At 38.6% G+C, this 18,628-nt stretch overlaps 3 protein-coding genes across 6 annotated transcripts in view; 2 read left to right on the forward strand and 1 right to left on the reverse strand.

Moving 5' to 3' along the window:
• Nucleotides 1–3,487, forward strand: part of LOC133529695 (beta-alanyl-bioamine nonribosomal peptide synthetase ebony) — a 50,758-nt gene extending 47,271 nt beyond the window's left edge. Inside the window, exons 12-17 of the mRNA XM_061867473.1 lie at nucleotides 391–603; nucleotides 934–1,072; nucleotides 1,514–1,656; nucleotides 2,110–2,256; nucleotides 2,570–2,727; nucleotides 3,033–3,487. Of these exons, the coding sequence (XP_061723457.1) occupies nucleotides 391–603; nucleotides 934–1,072; nucleotides 1,514–1,656; nucleotides 2,110–2,256; nucleotides 2,570–2,727; nucleotides 3,033–3,173 (941 nt within the window). The 3' untranslated portion in view covers nucleotides 3,174–3,487. The remainder of the gene's footprint in view (nucleotides 1–390; nucleotides 604–933; nucleotides 1,073–1,513; nucleotides 1,657–2,109; nucleotides 2,257–2,569; nucleotides 2,728–3,032) is intronic.
• A 1,953-nt stretch (nucleotides 3,488–5,440) lies between these two features.
• On the reverse strand, nucleotides 5,441–13,094 carry LOC133529697 (alpha-sarcoglycan). Of its 2 annotated transcripts, XM_061867478.1 has the most exons (10): nucleotides 12,764–13,094; nucleotides 12,533–12,663; nucleotides 12,122–12,264; nucleotides 11,397–11,545; nucleotides 10,421–10,552; nucleotides 9,890–10,064; nucleotides 9,087–9,328; nucleotides 8,408–8,479; nucleotides 6,876–6,971; nucleotides 5,441–6,329 (listed from the first exon to the last, which is right to left on the reverse strand). In XM_061867478.1, the coding sequence occupies exons 2-10, from the start codon at nucleotides 12,657–12,659 to the stop codon at nucleotides 5,909–5,911; spliced, it is 1,557 nt and encodes a 518-aa protein (XP_061723462.1). In that variant the 5' UTR covers nucleotides 12,660–12,663; nucleotides 12,764–13,094; the 3' UTR covers nucleotides 5,441–5,908. The 2 variants fall into 2 exon arrangements, with proteins under 2 accessions (XP_061723462.1, XP_061723463.1); XM_061867479.1 differs by lacking the exon at nucleotides 8,408–8,479 and having other exon boundaries at nucleotides 12,764–13,093.
• Nucleotides 13,095–14,448: 1,354 nt separating this feature from the next.
• The window catches only part of LOC133529696 (inositol polyphosphate-5-phosphatase A), a 44,529-nt gene continuing 40,349 nt past the window's right edge, over nucleotides 14,449–18,628 (forward strand). For 2 of the 3 annotated variants that reach the window (XM_061867474.1, XM_061867475.1), the window contains exon 1: nucleotides 14,466–14,802. In XM_061867474.1, coding sequence (XP_061723458.1) covers nucleotides 14,722–14,802 — 81 coding nt within the window. In that variant the 5' untranslated portion in view covers nucleotides 14,466–14,721. Of the gene's footprint in view, nucleotides 14,803–18,628 lie in introns of all 3 variants that reach the window. The other variant, XM_061867476.1, reaches the window with a different exon arrangement.

Consider the following 18,628-nt stretch of genomic DNA (forward strand, 5'->3'; position numbering starts at 1 on the left):
AATACAAACTAATTAAATGCCGCACATAGCGTTGTTGTAACACGAGATTATATTTAACGCAACCAAACAATTCAAAACTCCTTATGACATATCAATGTCATTTTGCACATCGATCTTCCGAACTTGCGTTTAGCAGCAAATGTATGAACTTTTACTAAACACTTATAAGTAAACAAGCCCTAAGACAAGTGTGCGCGCTATGGTCTTATCAGAGAAATATAAATGATTGATTATCTTCATAATCAAGTTAATTAGAAAACCTGTGTCTTCAAGAAATTACTGTAATGTAGCTCTAAAATGCATTGAAATTAACGTAGTTCAAAGAAAACACCATGTAGAAATCCCAAATCTTTTTGGACCCTATTAAACTGACCTACATTTTTCTTTCAGATGACTCAGAAATCCCCCTAGACATCGACTATTCCGGCGTCGACTCCGACAGCATGGACAAAGCCCGGGTTCTCTTCGAGACCGTTGGAGAGGTCCTCGGTCGCGCCGCCAGGGGAGCTCTATCAGTCAGAGCGGGCTTCTACGAGCTGGGAGGGAACTCTCTAAACTCCATCTATACAATCACTAGGTTGAGGGATAAGGGGTATTATATCGGTAAGTTTAAGTCTGCTTTTTAGTCAGTTTACTAACCAGGGGTCTTGGCAACTTAATGCAAAGAATTGGCATAAGTTATTATGAGTGACTTTTAACTCAGAGGGTAAACTGGACCTTATTAGGATACCTCCAAATTCTGCATGATAGTTTTCTTTACGAAAAATGGTAGTAAATACATTTCTGAGAAACGCACTGGTACGAGAGCTGGGACTTTTAGGCCAAATGCTTTAGGTACCTCTAGGTTACCAGCGCTTTTTCACCGTTAATAGAATATGATGGATTTTATTTTTAAAAAACAACCCAGATAAACAAGTTTACTTGCTATTTCAGAAATCAGTGACTTCCTGGAGGCAGCCAACCTCGGAGAGGTGCTTTCGAAGCTGTCCACCAGCCCTGACTGCCAGGGCAACAACCAGCCCAAGTTCACAGCCGAACCGATGCGCGATGAACACAAGGACGACGTCATTGAGTAAGTCCCTCTCAAGTTTTAATTATATACCATTTCTACCTCTTACCTCAATCACGGCTCGGTTTGCGGAGAAATACTTATAAAAAATCCACAAGAGCTGGTCTTCGATATAGCGTCGTGAAAAACAGTCATTTTAAATAGGTACACGTACAGTTGAAATCTGGCCATTTTCGATTTGCCCCGTGTAAGAAAGGCCTAAATGGATTCATCCATTCCGAACTCAATCGCAACTTTAAGATTTATCCTGTTGCAGAAATTTAATTAGGTCTATTAGGTATAATTATTCCGTCAAAGCCTTGAAGCTTTATTAAGTGACATGATATGTGGTTAATGTTATCCTTTCTACACTTTGTTACTCTGTAAGTAATTACAGTAGCAGTAGAGGTCCGGGTGATAAATACTGCCCTCAAAAATATCATTAATATCATACTTTGTTTCCAGCATGATAGTGACCTCGTTCTACGAGAAAGCGGAGCTGGAGCAGTTCCTCCGGCACGAGATTGAGACGCGCGACTACGCGCACTGCATCAGCGCGTGTTGGGCCGCCCTGTTGCAAGCGCGTCTCTCCGTTGTTCTTAGAGACGGTAATTTATATTCTATTTAAAGTCGACTACGGAAATGGTTGTTTTATTCTGTAATTGAAACTAAATTCAATCTAGATTCATTAAAACAGTTGGTCCTAAAACACTGCCTTGAGTTGAGGTATGCCAACATGTTTTTTTTTCTTTGCGTTTGTTGATATTTCTCTGAGTTCTAGTCAAGTGGAGAATAACTGTGAAATACAGCTCGAAACAGTTCCCCATACCTACTACAAATCCATGTGTCTTAACAATATGGGGTTGAAAATAGTGTCAAACGCTTTGCTAAAGTCATTTCGGTTTATATTCCGAGAAGATAGGTATTAAGCTTCTTATTGATTATAATTTATAAAATTTTAATTGAGTTACAACTTCTAATAGTTCCGAAGGGTACTACCGAAACACTTTTACTAAGCTTAATTAATTTGGTTACTGATCTAAAAAACGTTTGCTCCACAGATAGCGGAACTCCAGTGGCTGTGGCCTTGAACTTCGATGCTCGTGACGAGCCAGAAATTGAACTTACTGGCGGACTCGCCAAAATTATGTCTTTCCTGGAATTCGTCGAGGGTTCAGTTAGAGACACTATGCTCCCCGAAGGCAAAGGTAAGATATATTAAAATTTCTAACGATTTCAAACGTTTGTTCACTGAATTTATATATAGTCATACATTTGACTTTAAAATTTGAACAAAGATACAAATCTCCAAGATAAATTCAAAAATTCATGTCAGTTTCAAGCGTGTCGATTAGGATATTTATGGGCTGTTCTACTTGATCACTCCTAATTTTATAAACAATAATCTACACTTATCAAAGAGAGCAAACAATCCTAAGCGATACTGTAACATAACAAAAGACTGAAATACCTTACATAAGCCATATACACGTGTCACACTCAATAATCGATCCCATCCAGGCACCATCCTCCACTCCTTCATGATGGCGACGGCCGAGCACCTGAGCGCGCGCGAGAACGTGGCCGCGATCCGCGCGCTCGAGCACGCCACCGTGCGCGTGGCGCGCGACCAACGGTTCCTCGGCGTGTTCACCACCAACACCAGCCCGCTTACACAGGTACAGTACGAGTACAAACCATATTATATCTATAATACTGGTTAGTATTTTCAGCTAAAACTCATCTAAGGTCTGTTGCTGCTGCTGCTTTTAAGCTTACGGAGAACATGGGCGAACTCGAAAGTTACTAAATATTCTAGAAATGTATTCAAGATATTAACACCATTCTTCTGCTTGAGACTCCAAGAGGTAGCCTTCGTTTAGTTTATTAGAAGCTAATTTAAACCACTTACAGGCGTAAATTACAAATAACTCATATAATTTTTAGACTTATCGTCACTACAGCAGGCTCGATTTCTCCACAGCAACTAGGCACTGACGTCCTCGGCTTCCAAACCCTCCTGGACTACCAGATCAACCAATACGTGGACGAGAACGGCGCTCGTATCTTCGGAGAGGCCCCTGATGACATGAGGGCTATCGTTTGCTGGAAAACTGTTGAATGAGCTGAGACAATGTAGGCTTTATTTATAATGTATGTACGATTGAGAATTCTTTGTTTTGTTAAGTTTATGATCTGCGAAAAAAAACGCACATTACAAGTATAAATTCTGCAGTTTTATGTATAAAACCGTTAACTACATTAATTCTTCAGAGTATTTCTAGAGGATAGCGGGATTTTACACAAATGTTGCCAACAGAGGTAATAGACAAATTCAGGAAGCGTTCGTGCAAAATTAAAGATACGAAGAGACAAATCAGCCCAACGAAGAAATCATTTGAGTGTTCTGTATAAGGGCCCGGCCCCAGTGATGCGTTGCGTCGCAGGCGTCTTCGCAGCGTGAACGCTGCGTCATTTTACATATATTTTTATGACATGCTCATTTAAATGCGTTGCGACGACGACTACGACTTTCTTAGGTATAAGGTTAGCATAGTTTTATCACATCTTCCTTATACCGATAAGATAATTTGAAAGTTTGGTACCAGTGAAATGAAAACAATAAGACATAGAGGCTTTCCTATACTTAAGTTGAATCTGAAAAACCAGTTTAGTATTGTAGTTATAAGGTTAGTTTTAAGAAACAACGAATTTAATTGACTTGCTATTGGTATTTGTAAAAATCAATGTCTTTCCATTCCTATAAAATACACACGAATCTCTGTGAAGCTAAATACCTAGTTTATAATCAGTTTTGTTATATATATACGATATATGTAAATGTGTAATATGTACGAGTACGTAATAAATAAACGGTCAGTCTAAAAAAATTGTCATGGTAAGTTTCCGATGATCAACTGGGGTATTCATAACTCAGGTTCGTAATATATCTGCCCCAAAAACATAAAAAAATTGGGGTGGGATGGTAATGTTACATTAAGAAAACCGTAGTTTGAGCCTGAATTTTAGTGCACAAAACTAAGGTTAAGTTTATGCGTAGGGATCAGATTAGAGCCCCATGTTGGGCGCCAAATGTAATGGGCCACGTAAGTTAACAAAAACGTTTTGACCTAAGAGCCCGTTTCCATTTGTCGTCTGTCGGGCCCAAATTTTAATCGGGTGGGAGCGCCTCTGTTCACACTAGTCGGTTGTCGATATCTATGCGAAATCTACGGCAGCGACGCATGGGCGGAATAAGGGGTGCAGGCAGGGTGCGAAATGTGAACAGCGATGATGATGATGTAATATGGTTTGTACGTCCGGAAAAAAATCACGTCGGATCTGACGCGATTTTTTTCCGGACGTAGAACAAAACAGCCGATATTTCTTGTCGGCAACGAAACAAAATCGTTGTCGGGCAAATGTGAATAGTTTCATTTATAAAAAATCCTCTACTATGCCACGTTTTTTCCCGGACGTAAAGGGCTGAAAACAGTCGATAATTCTTGTCGGCAACGGCACAAAATCGTTGTAAAAAGTGTCAAAAAAAGTGGCTGTGACATAATCGGACAGACAGACGGACATGACGAATCTATAAGGGTTCCGTTTTTTGCCATTTGGCTACGGAACCCTAAAAAAGCTTCATGTAAAATATTCTGCTACTGGGACTTCCGATTAAAATCCGGGCCTGACATCTGACAAGTGGAAACGTGCTCTAAAAGGTACCTACAGGGCTATCCTCCTCCTGACTTCAAAATTTGCATATACCATGAGTAGGACGAGGGTCGTCGGGGGGCTAATACCTCGAAGTACCGCGAAGTACCTCTATTGCTCTGAAATATTCGAGAGATAGAGGCAAATCGATTTCGATTTCAATATTCGTAAAAAGTAGTTTTTCAACCATGTTTCCGAAGCCTAACTGCTCTTGTTAATTATCCTACATTTAAATAGGTATAGTTGTAGTATTTCATAGTTTCGAATGTTTTCACATGTAAAATATTGTTATTCAAATCTTGCTAGATCTTTCACAGTTGAGCAGTGATAAATACGCCCAGGAACAATAAAATTGGTGCAATTAATCTGTAAATAGTACCCGTTTATATTGTTGTTGACTATAGATATAAGCTACAGCCTAATTTGTACCTTATTGTTTTAATCTAATTTATTTAAGTGTTTAATGTATTAAATTAAAATAAAGAACCTTTGCTTTTTATTTTCCAACTGCTGCCATAAGATTTATATGCACAAATGTATAATTATTTGGTAAAAAAAAAAAAACAAAATCCTTAGGCTCCCCTGAGTCGTGGCAAAAATGCCGGGACAATGCGAGGAAGATGATGGCTATATGATGAGGTGTAGAATAAGCACTAAAATTAAAAACGTTTAATATAATTGACTAAGTTTATTGCAAACATCACATTCAACTAGATTTTAATATTGATATTATTATATTTAATTAAAAACGGACAATCCGACTAGATATGTAGTTTTCTAACATATTTACCAACTAGCTACAGTAGACATTTGTAAATGTTGATTATGTACTTTCATTCAAAAAGTCCAATTAGTTCAACTAGTACAACGTTTATTAGAACATAAACAGTTTTTCTAAACCAATTTGATATGCCATTATCTTTCTAAAATGTGTGCTTTATATCAAAACTTAAACTTTACGCTAGCGTACACTGTAAATGCACCATCTATAATTTTAATAATTTGACTAAAGATTCAATTAAGTATTAGACCGACAGACTTCATAGTTTGTTACGGTTGTTTAACACATTCTAATAAACAAACATGTCAAAGCAGGGCCCCAGTCTAACAAAACCAAGTTTTGACAGGCTCGCCCCCGACCTCCTGTCAAATCCCGTACTTACCCAAATCCGGTACGTCAATATCATCCAAATCCTTCATAGCGACATACCCGTCCGGTTTAATCAAGTTAAAACCGATTCCATCTGGTTTTATCAAATCAAAATCCGGTTTAACAGGTACGTAATCTTCTCCGGTATCGTTCATATCAACGATAGGTTCTTTCGAATTTTCAAATAAAGAATTCGCGATGTTCGCTTCGTTGAGTAGTTTTAACGAATCTTCTAATGCAAGATGGCGGTGTTCCGGTGTGTGACCGGAAGTGGAGGGGGTGTGGTCGGTGGCTGACTTCCGGTGGTGGAGGGAGTTGGTGGCCGAGCCGTAGGGGGGTGGTTGGGGGCGATTGTAGTTGGCTGCTAGGTTGGTGGTGGATTTCGGGCTGTAGGGGCGCGGTAGGCTGTTGTTTGGGCTGTAAAAAGGATTTATTTATTATAGTTGTGGATGTATAGCTAATCTCAGATATAGATAAGGTTCAGGCACGGTATATAAGGTAGTAACGACAGGCCGATCTAGGGAAAGTACCTAGTAGGTAGAAAATTTCAACCTGTTACAAAAATACACAATATAGACGATTTCCTTGTCCTGACCAAAGAGAATTTGAAATGGAAGTGTAGTGTAGATAGTCAAAGAAAACTTTGTAGCCACAGCAACTGCCAGCTTTCGACACATGATTAAAACTTTTAGAACGCCATTTGACTTTGATCCTTATGGCGCGCGTACTTGTACATAGGCGCTAAGGGTTATCTTCCCATAGTAAATTTGAATTTTTCGCGTTTTTCTCCTGGCTATAGGTAGTGATCTAATATAGCAGGGTATAGTCAGTGTAGCCATATTTAATAAGCTAAATTAAAGGACGCTTAATGCTTAAAAACTTTCCAAAATGAGGTGACTAAATGACCGGTCTTCAATATTTATATAGTTTATACGTGTTATTAATATTTTTTTCCGGTTTTACCTGACTCCGGCGCTTTTGTTGCTAGTGTTGTCCACCTGTGTTTGCTCGGTGTTAGTGGGGTAACGACACAGCTCCACCTTACCAGCCTTATGTGCTCTGGAAAAACATTTAATAGTTGTAGTCTAACCATCCCTTAATGTCACCAAAAAATGCACAAATTCAAATACATACATAGGTATCTGCCGCTTTATCATCCGGTACTGAAGGCGTACCGCGAACATCGAAGTTTACAAATTCCGAGCATCTCTCTCTTTTACTAAAATTCAGGCATAAGTAAAGTAAGTAAGTAAGTAAATATTCTTTATTGCATAATTAGAGCGACAGAGAAAGAAGCCCGCAATTTATGAACTTCGGTGTCCGCGGCAAGCTCTCTAGAGCGGCTGACTTTCTAGAATCGGTATTTTACTCTTTTTATTCGCTATTTAACAGTGTAGGGGTTAAAAACTGCTAATTGCTTGCTTCAGAACGAGCTAAAAAGTTCCAATTTCTGTACCTAGGTTAGCAGTGGGGAGACACTTTACTAGAGCGTCCGGATATCGGCTCCGTTCGGCTCAACATTGCTCCGAGTAATTATTAGGGTTGGCACAACTTGACGTCCCTTGGCGGGCACAACCACAGATAAGATAATAACTTGAATTTTGACAACCCTAAATAGCTAAAAGAGATAGAGTCAAAACAAGATAACTTGGCAGCGATTTTGATAGCTCAGACGGTGCACGGGTTATTTTAAACGTCAACTTCTATGAAATTATGAATATGAAAGAGACAGCATGATTTGTCCTTGAACCGCTGTCAAACTTTGGTTTAGTACGTGGACGAAAAGAAAAAAAATGGTTTAGTAGGAAGCAGTAGGAAGTGTCACAAAGAAAAAAATAGTTTGTATAGGTATGTATTTTATTATATAACAATGGGATTGCCAACTATCGAAAGCTAGAGCCAATATTAGTTTTGTTATTTGAGATTTGGCTTAAAAGGCAAGCATCCAGGCCAGAAAGAGAAACAAGAATTTGACACAATTGTAGGGATTGATAGGTAAAACCTATACTTGCACCAGTGGCGCCATCTGTAAAATACTTCCACCGGTCAATCCTATTTGACTTCACGACTGTTGATCGTTTAATCTAGATGGCGCTGAAACCAATAGTGTCACGATGGATAACATGGTAAAACAGCAAATTGCGGGCATCTCTAAAAAGAGAGGTACGGTGTACGGTGCTTACGGTAGGCTCTGGTTATGCTTATTTTTCAAGCAAAGCTTTTAGTGTTATTAGTACATTAGATATGTATTGTTTTTTTTTATGATAGAGGAGGCAAACGAGCAGACGGATCACCTGATGGTAAGCGATTACCGCCACCCATGGACACCTGCAACACCAGAGGGGTTGTAAGTGCATTGCCGGCCTTTAAGATGGGAGTACGCTCTTTTCTTGAAGGTTTGAAGGTCGTATCGGTATTGTGCGATTTCTTGTTATGTTATTATTGATTGTGTTAGTTAAAATCGTTGGTTATTGTTTAATTCATGAATTTCCAACCTTCTTCTCCGTCTGTAATCTGAACAGATATGGAAGATTGTTTCTAAAAAGTAGTCTGATTCAGGGTCTCGCCTGCAAAATAAATGAAAAAAATGGTTGTCTGTAAAATCGGTTTACGAAAGATAATTTTGCGTGATAACGTCATAAGAAAACATTGATGAAAAATTGTATACTTTTACTTTTAATTTATGAATAGAATTAAATTATTATCACTCAATTATCATTATTTTGTATAATACAAAGAAGGAGTTACCATGGAGATCTGTCCACAACGTGACACTTTTCGGTGCACGCTACCGGTGTTCATCAGTTTATAAGACGTTATCACGTCAAAAAATATAAAATAGACCCACGTGGGGTAAAAATAAGCACGATGGGAGTATGTGACAAAAAATAGTTTGTATTGTAGGTACCTAGATTCAAGTCTCTCCTCTAAATATTTTATGAAAACGCGACGATATATTTGACCACCGTCCCTGCCTCTCGAAATCAGTGTTAGCTCGTCTCTCTCGATTTGTATATAAAAAAGTAACCATATTAGGTCATTCTTACACTAATCGAATAGTATGTAGTAGCTGACCAAATTGTTTATCAGAGTTAAGTAAAGATACGCCATGTAACGTCCCTTCTCAAAAAGTGGGATCAGTTAGGCATGGGCAGAGTGTAGCAAAAAACTCACATAGCAGCATAATGGAAGCACACAGTAGCCGTCAGCGCAGCGATGGCTAACATAAGCAGTAACAGTGGCGCAGCCGCCGCAGCCGCGAGCTGCCTTGCGACCCCTCTCGTTGGCAAGGAGTCCCGCGCTGGTGCGGACCAGGTCGGAGCCCAGATGGTGTGCAAGGCTGTGTGTTTGCTGGAGGGAATTGGAGTTAGGTATTCGATGTGCTCGGTGGTGCGCGCGCGGTAGACTGTGTTGTACTGAAAATATTATGAGCAATGTTATCTTAGTTATTAAGTGAATAAAACGGACAATGCAATGCTACAATTTTACAGTATTTTTCATATTTGACGATCAGGGGAGATCTATTTAAAACTTAGTTTGCGTTAATGCCCAGCCACTCTGTAGAAACGAACTACCGACCTGCGTTTAAGATATTTCTAAAATAGTCTGGCCAATCATTGTTATCTCTTTCATTTAGTGCCACAAAGGCTAGACAGGCAATATCTGTAAAAATAGAACTAGCAAACTTTTACTTGGCCTCCATATAATGCGGGCACATCTTTTATGCGTCTACGCACCGCCGCGGGAAGGCCATGATGGGTGTCTGTGTGTGAATTTTGTACATTAACCCGCCATTTTCTATCTCTATCGCACGCGCATAATTATATTGATGCCCTGCCAGTGATGCTGGCGGTCAATACCACTGTACGAGCGAGACAGAAATATAATAATGCACGTGCGATAGGAAGAGATGAGAAACAGCGGGCCAATGTACGAAATTCTTCGTGCTTAGAGTCCTTACTTTACTTTTAACTCACCAGCTCGAAGCTGCACCAGTCCAGAGTTAAGCCAGCATCTCTGAACAGTCGTTCTTGGCTGGTCCTCTTGAATTCACGGGGACAGCTAGGCAGTTTGGACAGGGGTCGTACTTCCTCCCGGAGGTCCTTCAGGCTGGTAGAAAAAGGCGCAGTGCTGCCGAGACGGATGACCAGCCTGCAAAAAGATTGACATATTATGTTATGGTTAAGGAAATATGATATTATGTTATCGATAAATTTATGGGCAAAAATCGCGAACCTAGTCTAAATCAATATATACCTACATATGGTTTAGAAAATTGGGCATTTCGAGAGTATGCCTAATATTAGGCCCAATGCTTGCCGAGAAGGATAAACCGGCAAGGATAAATTAGCTTAAAAGTACCTAGCCAGCTTAAAACAGCCTGGGAATAAATATTGTGACGAGGGACCTCCTGAATCAAAAATATAAATCGATCGAAACTATCAGGTTAGTTTTATACCTGGATACCGATATACCTCTAAGTAAATAAGTATACATTTATTTCTTACCCTTCCCCGTCACTCGGTTTCAGCGGCAATCGAGCCCCCAAATCAATGGCGGAAGCAAGGAATGTGGGGTACAAGTCGTGGTTACTCTCCGGCCATAGTATGCCACGGAAAATATCCTTTAGACGAGTCATCCTGCACAAATAAATTAGTGGAGGTATTTTAATTATTATTTTATAAAATGCTGTATACGCAGAGGTATTAAAAAATCTAAACTTTCTGATAGATTCCATTGACTACATGATCCGAGACGAGATTTCTCACTCTTATATGTAGCTTCTAATTATTTTAGAGTAAGATAGAAATATTGTTGGACTATGCATCATGATTGTGTGATTGGACTTATCTTAATTAAGAGGTCCACGTCTATTATCTACCCCTCAAATCCCTCCTTCGAAATATCAGGGGACCTACCGCGAAAACCGAAATTCGCAAATTGCAGGGATCTTACTCTTTTACTCTCACTAAGACTTAATTAGAGTGACAGAGAAAAATGCCCGCAAATGACGAATTTCAATTTTCGCGGTTATAGCCCAAGTCGACTATATCCCACTGAACACTGATGCGATATCGTGTCCCTTCCTGAGGACCTAACAAGATCCCAATCGTGTGCGCCGTAGCGCAAGAAACGGTAATGTCTCTCTATCACTCTTACACTAAGTGTATTTTTAGTTTACTTAATTGACCCGGGTGATCTGAGCTGGGTGAACAGAGTCAACTACAGGACATATTAGTGCGACGGAGAGGCATTAGCGTACTGTTCGCTAAGGAGCGAAAGTTTGGCAACTTGGCCAGGTACCATCCTTCATAAGTACCACCCACACCAACCCACAGACCCACACAGGCCCACACACACACACACACACACACACACACACACACACACACACACACACACACACACACTACTTTACTTTACTTTATAGTCATCATTGTTTAATTGCAGTGACACAAATATAGATGGCGTTGTAAGAAATACCTGTGTTCATCCAGCAAATCCTCCACATTCAAATTGTCAATCTTGAGTTCCACCTCGTGTTTGGCCATCGTCTCCCTCCGGTGAACGTTTAGAACTAGGAGCACTTTCCTCGTCTCATAGTCCTGGCGATTCAGGCCTATGACTTCCAACTAAAATTAAAAAACAAATAGTAGCTAAGGTAGGGTAAGGCAGTAAAACAATTTCTACGCAACCCAACTCTGGTCTGCGGGGTCTCAATAGCAGAATTTCTATTGGAAATAACAATAAGTGAAAAAATTAATTAAAGACCGAAAGTTATCGGAATAGCAATAATGTTGTCAAAACGTCGAAGCATTTAACCGACCGAAGCGTTTACCGACCGATCTGGCCTAGTGGGTAGTGACCCTGCCTATGAAGCCGATGGTCCTTGATTCGAATCCCGGCAAGGCCATTTATTTGTGTGATGCGCACTATTTTATATGTCGGTACTTAAGTATTTGTAAGTATATTACATATATCGTTGTCTGAGTACCCACAACACAACCCTTCTTTATATTTATACATATTTGGTTATTTAAAACACTTGACAGAATTAAAATTGATGGCATTAACCGTTGCTATATTTTATGTTCATCATCCAAAATTTCAATAATTCGAAAAGAATTTTAATGTTACTATTTTGTTTACATTAGTCGACCTTGATACCAACATTGATCCAGAAATACCACAGACTATAATAAACATACAGTGATAGGTGATTTGGAGCCCCGTGGTGGGGTTCCGAAAATAAAACCGGAGTGGTGTCGCCCGCTGTAGATGTAGCGGAGCCATGATGGGAGCTCTGGTTTGCCCATCAGAGCAGCGTGGAAGCGATATTGTTGGTCGAATTCTGAAAAAATAAAAACATGGTATACTTCCAATGTTTTTTTTTTTTAAATTTCTTTTGAAAAGGTTCCTTAGGTACCAACTTACAGGATAATCATTTCACGTTTTTGTACCATCGTCAACACACTTAAAAATGCATAACAATTCGTGAGTCTTATTGCAATGCTTTAGTCAAGTCTGTTCTGTTAGTATATGTTTATCAGACAAACACATTTATATTACGAATAATGAATAAAAACCGTTAACAGTTAACATTATTTAGATATACTAACCTTGATAAGTCCAGTTAAATAAATTAGGGCTGATTGGTATCGCAAACATTTCAGTTTCGATAGCATTATGAACGTGACCGGTCGTTAAAACGGTCAACAACCCCAAAATTAGTGCATGTGCTTTCATTGTACTGAAACAAAGTTTAAAAATTCAAATTTCGAATGAAAAATGAAAGATGAAGCGCGAACTAGTTTTTTTTAATAATATGTCCAGCACTGGCACAACTTTACCTATCATTCGCGCCATTCACGGCTGAATAAGCACAAACGCTGAAAAAAGCGCGACCCAATTCACGAGAATAGAAACAAGTAATCGATTTCCACTGCGCCGTTTAGAGGAGTTGCACTGAAACAGACATGTGCAGAACGAACGGGGAACAGGGAGGGATTCGGGCTTACTGTTTTTGTTTTGTTTTGGTTCTTCTCACTTTTGTTTGTAAACATACTAGGATATTATTTGGATAAATACGGGCACAAGATGTTCGTTTGGTTTGTTTAATTGACTTCACCGTTGTAACGAGTACGTAATCGATTTTCATTGCGTCGTTTGTAGGCGGGGTGTACTGAATTACATGTACGGTAGCATCGGACATGACGAAAGGAGGGGGGGGGGGAGCAGGGAGGGACTTGCGCGTATTAATAAATATTGTCCTGCTTTCTCATCTTCTAAATTCTGTTTTTAAAATAGCGCCCGTTCACATAATTTCTTGATTTCTTGTAGGTTAGTTCATTTTTGTAATATGAAATTATGAATATAAAAGTAAGTACAAAACCCAAAACAAAATAAATGGTACAAACACATTATAAAAAACCTTATTGGCTGAGAAACTTTGCTATGAGACCGTTAGTTGACATATCTATCAGAACAATGATCATTGAATCAACATGCAAATGGGCTACATGGCGGTTATCTCGTGAGCTAAGTGTAGTTACTTGCTGGATTTGTCTTTTCGATGAGCATGGCCCAGCACTGCGATTAGTCTTTCAGCACGACGACCAGTCAGCACGGTTCACATAATTTATATTATATCTTCAAATGAAGTGACTCTATAATATCGATCGAACTTCACTTCAAGAAGTTCGTTTGATCATCAATTATCAGTAGGTTAGATAACTTAAAAAAATACTTGAATGACGGTAGTATGTCACGTAGTGTGTCCTAGCTAGGACTCGCTTCGTTGCATCAAGCTGAGTTAAGACCTTTAAGCACAATTTTCTGTTCGTTTATATATTAATTTGTGTATGATTTATGTTCTTTTTGTGCTAATAAATTCTTCTTATCTTATCTTATCTAAAATATACCGTTTTCAATTAAAAGGGCCCGATGTCAATAAGACGCTATTCCCATAAAGTTTGAATTTGATATCAACCTTATCGACACCAAACAATGTGGTACCTTTTAGTTAAAAACATCACAAACAGTAATGTCCTACGTGGCCTGAAACCACCCTGAAACTTCTATTGAGCACTATCGATCAAATCGAGGTAATACCTCCGTGGCCGTGAAATAAAAGAAAATACGGAATAAATCATTTACTAACGTCACGAACCTATTTATTGTCTTCCCAGTTTAACATCTTTTTATAATAATCACGTTAACGACAAAAATAAGCAAGTACGTCCCTGAAAACGGGGCGGTGACGTAAAGACGAATTGACGTCATTGGTTAAAATCCTGACAAATCGAAATGGTTTCTGCTGCGTTCCGTTTCACTCTTCGTAGCATTCTTTCCTTAGAATAAATATTTATTGTACCTGTTTCTTACTGAACTAAATAACTAAAAATTATGTAGGATGATCATACAATATAAACACACAATATCCGATTTTTACGCATTATATTTAACGGTTTTGTAGACAATATCTAATGATCAATAAGATTTGACCGTACTATACAGTGTTACGTTCGTGCGGAAATGGGTGTAAAAAGTGACATTCATTTCGTTCCATTCATTCGTTTACAAATGTCAGTAAAGGCTAGGCGATTTTGCAATATTGTGAAGAAAAACGTTGTTTACGACTGAAAATAACAAATGTAACCATTAAAATGTTATCAGTTGTGTACGGAGTTAGGGCGTGTGCGCGCCAAAATACTGTGGCATCGAAATAACGCCGTTTTAAAAGTGAAAAGGGCGTTTTACCTACCTCCTTTGAGGGAAATCGTATTCGCCCAAGTTCTCTTTCGGGATCATGTTAAAGTTTAAAAAAATGGGATCGGATAAAGTGCCGCTGTTGCTGGTGACCGCCAACGTGGGATCTATCTTCGAGGACGTGAGTGTTTCATACTTTAATTGATTTTATTGTACTAAGTGTTTAACGCCTACCTACCTGCCTCGATTAATTAGATTAAATGGCCCAAATAGACGTGGGATTGGTATTCCATTTCGCAAATGAACACTGATTAAAACGATTTCTAACGAGTGATTTGTGTTCAAGAATAATTAAAGTTACCATAGATTTGTTTTCTCTAACATTTCACTTTAATTTTATCTATTATCTTATAAGAAAATGGGTTCTTTTTTGGAAACTTATTGGAAGTTATTCAACATTTGATTCCGAGTGAAAGGCTGTCTTATTGATTGATCAACATATTAAAAAATATAACACATAGACAATAAATATTTGTATTTAGTATAATTTATCCTATATGCTCTTGATTTTAGTTATGAAGTTTGTCTGGTAGCTTTTACTAAATCACTTATGCAGGTATATTTAAATTAAGAACTTTCTCTACCCACCTGAGACCCCTGGTACAAATTTTGTACATATTCCATAACCTATTTTGAGCTTTTATTGAGTAACAAAGAGTTCCAAATTCAAAAGCAAAACAAGTGCTGCTGGGTCTCAGGAGGCTACACATCTCGAGTATATTCTTAAACAAATGTGGCTTAATGTTCACAACATTGTGAATTCCATGTTTATGATAAACTATTTATTGAAAAACAGATGCATGCACAGCAAACTTCAACTATTTATAAAAATGTTTTTATACCTATTTTAAGACAACCTTAAGAATCAGAGTTGATGTTTTCGAGTTCATTGCACCCACTTAAGAACATGCTCTGTGCAATTTTTCTCGTCAAGTAGTGAGAAATGCTAGAAAATAAAACCAGATAATCCGCTTTACATGTTTATCTTGTGTTGTTGTATATAAGATTTATAAAAAAGCCTGCCAGGGATCTACACAAGAAATAGGACCCTGGGGCCCATTTCTAGAACCATATTAGGCTAATATCGTTAGTGTGTTGTCATAGAAACCCATAAGATTTGACAGTTTGTAGACTAATTATATTAGTCTAATACCGTTCGAGAACTGGGCCCCTGTCAATTCATATGGGTTACCATGGCAACACACTAATAATATTAGACTAATACCGTTCGACAAATGGGCCCCTGATGACGGATACAGGAGGTGGCCATGGCCATAGGAAGACTGTGGTAAAACAATGCGACCTGTTTTAGTTGCCTGTTGAAAGAAAAGTACAGTGACACTAAAAAAACTTGTATCAAGAATGGATTTTTTGACAAAAAGTTTTTACTAATTCTTTAAGGTCCACAGCAAGCTCGGCCGAATTTCACCTTCCCATACAAACGGAGTTTCGTTCTCATTTTAAAACTACGTGTTGGATTGTGATGAAACTTACGCTAAGCTGGAGTTATATAATTGTTTTATATCATCATTGGCCTTTGAGTCTATTACAGACTATTCAAACAGTGTCAGGTAGGGCGGCAGCGCTTTTCATGGCTGTGTAGGCCAATACGGGAGCAGCAAACACCACAAGCCAGGCAGGTGTAGTGTGTCCGTGGCGAACAGGTGTCGGGCTGATGACGCTTGGCTCGCTTACTTGCAAGTGTCTTGAACCAAGCCTCATCATGGAGTTTATGTCCTTCGAACACCAGTTTGCGCCACTTATCTCTGTCCTCGGCAAGCTCCTCCCATTTATGAACAGGGATGTTGAAGGCGTGCATGTCTCGCTTGGCGCAGTCCTTATGCCGTAACATAGGCCGACCGACGCTTCTCTTGGCATCAGCTATGGCGCCAAGTAAAACACGTCGCGGCAAACGAGAAGGTTGCATTCGATGCACATGCCCCTGCCAACGTAAGCGTCTCTGCTTTAGCAGCGCAAAGAGGCTATTCTAGGTATTTTATATAACTCCAGCTTATTAAACAAACGAAATAGAGGTAAAACAAGTTTAGTATGATAAATCTAAATTTACTGTATTTTTTTTAACTATGGTATCTGAAGTTACATGAACTAATTATAACTAACTAAGTACAGTTTCAGAGCAATTTAGCTAGTCGTTTTAAAATGAGAAGTAACTACGTTTGTATGGAGAACCGAGTCTGTTGCGGACTTTTAAATAAACCGGTTTTATTAGACACGGGACTTAAGTCTTAATGTATGTTAGTACTAATTTTATTAGATAAGCGACGTAAGTCTTAAATGTATGTTAGTGCTAATTTTATTAGACACGGGACGTAAGTCCTAATGTATGTTAGTACTAATTTTATTAGACACGGGACGTAAGTCTTAATGTATGTTAGTACTAATTTTGTAGACACGGGACGCAAGTCTTAATGTATGTTAGTACTAATTTTATTAGACACGGGACGTAAGTCTTAATGTATGTTAGTCCTAATCTAATCCATGCTGACGAGCCAGACACCAGTGAAGCCGTCACTAACAAATTGGATTTGCCCGTTTATTGATTGTCCTTAATTGCCAGTTTTTGCCAGTGTTGACTCACTCATTTAATTAGTGGCATCTTACGTGCACATGAGTCACATGATGGAGCTCCACGAGTACCTAGAGTATACGATACGAGAACAGGGTCGTCAAAATAAATTTATATAAAGGATTATGTTACAATTCGCAATATTTTAGTCTAGAAACGTGTTTTATATTATTTAATCATATTTTCTCGCATTTTTACACTGTTTTGCAAGATAATAAATACAAAGTTACTTTTTCCAGAAAAAATACTTGACATTTACTGAGACCCCGCTCTCCCCAACGTTAGATTTGGTGAGGTTCGACTTGACCCACCCCCGAACACCTCACGTAATTAATGGAGGCCCCTTATGTGTGATGTTCTCGCAGATGGAATCGGGTGGTAGTAGGTATACGTGGAAATCAACTTGCTGATTTTTATGCCACGATTGTATCAAAAATGGGTCATCCATAAATCTCAAGTCAACGATCCATTTACTTTACATTAGATCTTTTTGATACCTAAGACATATATGTAAAATAATACTGCTTGCGCTTGGCAGGCCATAACTCTGTAACTTTAATTATAAAAAATAAAGTTTTATTCTATTCTATTCTATTCTATTCTGGACGGACAGAGGAGTGTCCATTTAATTCTGTGATTTAATGACACGAGTGCGAAGTAAATAGTGCCTACACCAAACGTTGTATGTATGTATATACTTTATTGTACGTAGAACTCAAAACACGAAAAACACAGTTACAGAGTAAATTAAATACAACAGAGGCGTTGTAAATAGATAACTGAGCGGAAGGATGGATGATACTGATTACTGAGGATATTAAACAAGCGTCCAACGATCGTTAATATATGCTATAGCTATAGTCATTTCTGCCCAAAATCCAGGGGCTTTACATTCGCACCCTGTAACACCTACGGGAATCATTTTAATTATTTATCTAATATTAATTAAGATAGGAGGTGGCCATGGGAACTCTGTGATAAAACAACACAAATCATTTGTGTTTGGGGCTATTAGAATTGTCTCGATGAGCATTACGTAGTTGCCTGTAGAAAGAAAAGTACAGTAAGCGATAAAAGCTTGTACAAAACATGAAATTTTGCCAAAACCTTATACGTTTACGCACAATCGTTTGTTGTTTGTTGACCAGATACTTAAAAACTTCGAGATTGTCAATTTCAGATCCAGAGTATAAGCAAAAAAACCGAAATCAAAATTTAAGATCTCGTTAGTCAATTTGCGCGCATCTGAAGCTTGAAGTCGCGCTAAATGTAAAACGAACTCGCACTTGACCGATTATTTTTAAAGGGTATATTCAAATTTCGGCCCAATGTCATAAGTCAGGATGGCGATGGCAATGTT

The sequence above is a fragment of the Cydia pomonella genome, chromosome 21 (assembly GCF_033807575.1).
Source record: "Cydia pomonella isolate Wapato2018A chromosome 21, ilCydPomo1, whole genome shotgun sequence".
Lineage (NCBI taxonomy): Eukaryota > Metazoa > Arthropoda > Insecta > Lepidoptera > Tortricidae > Cydia > Cydia pomonella.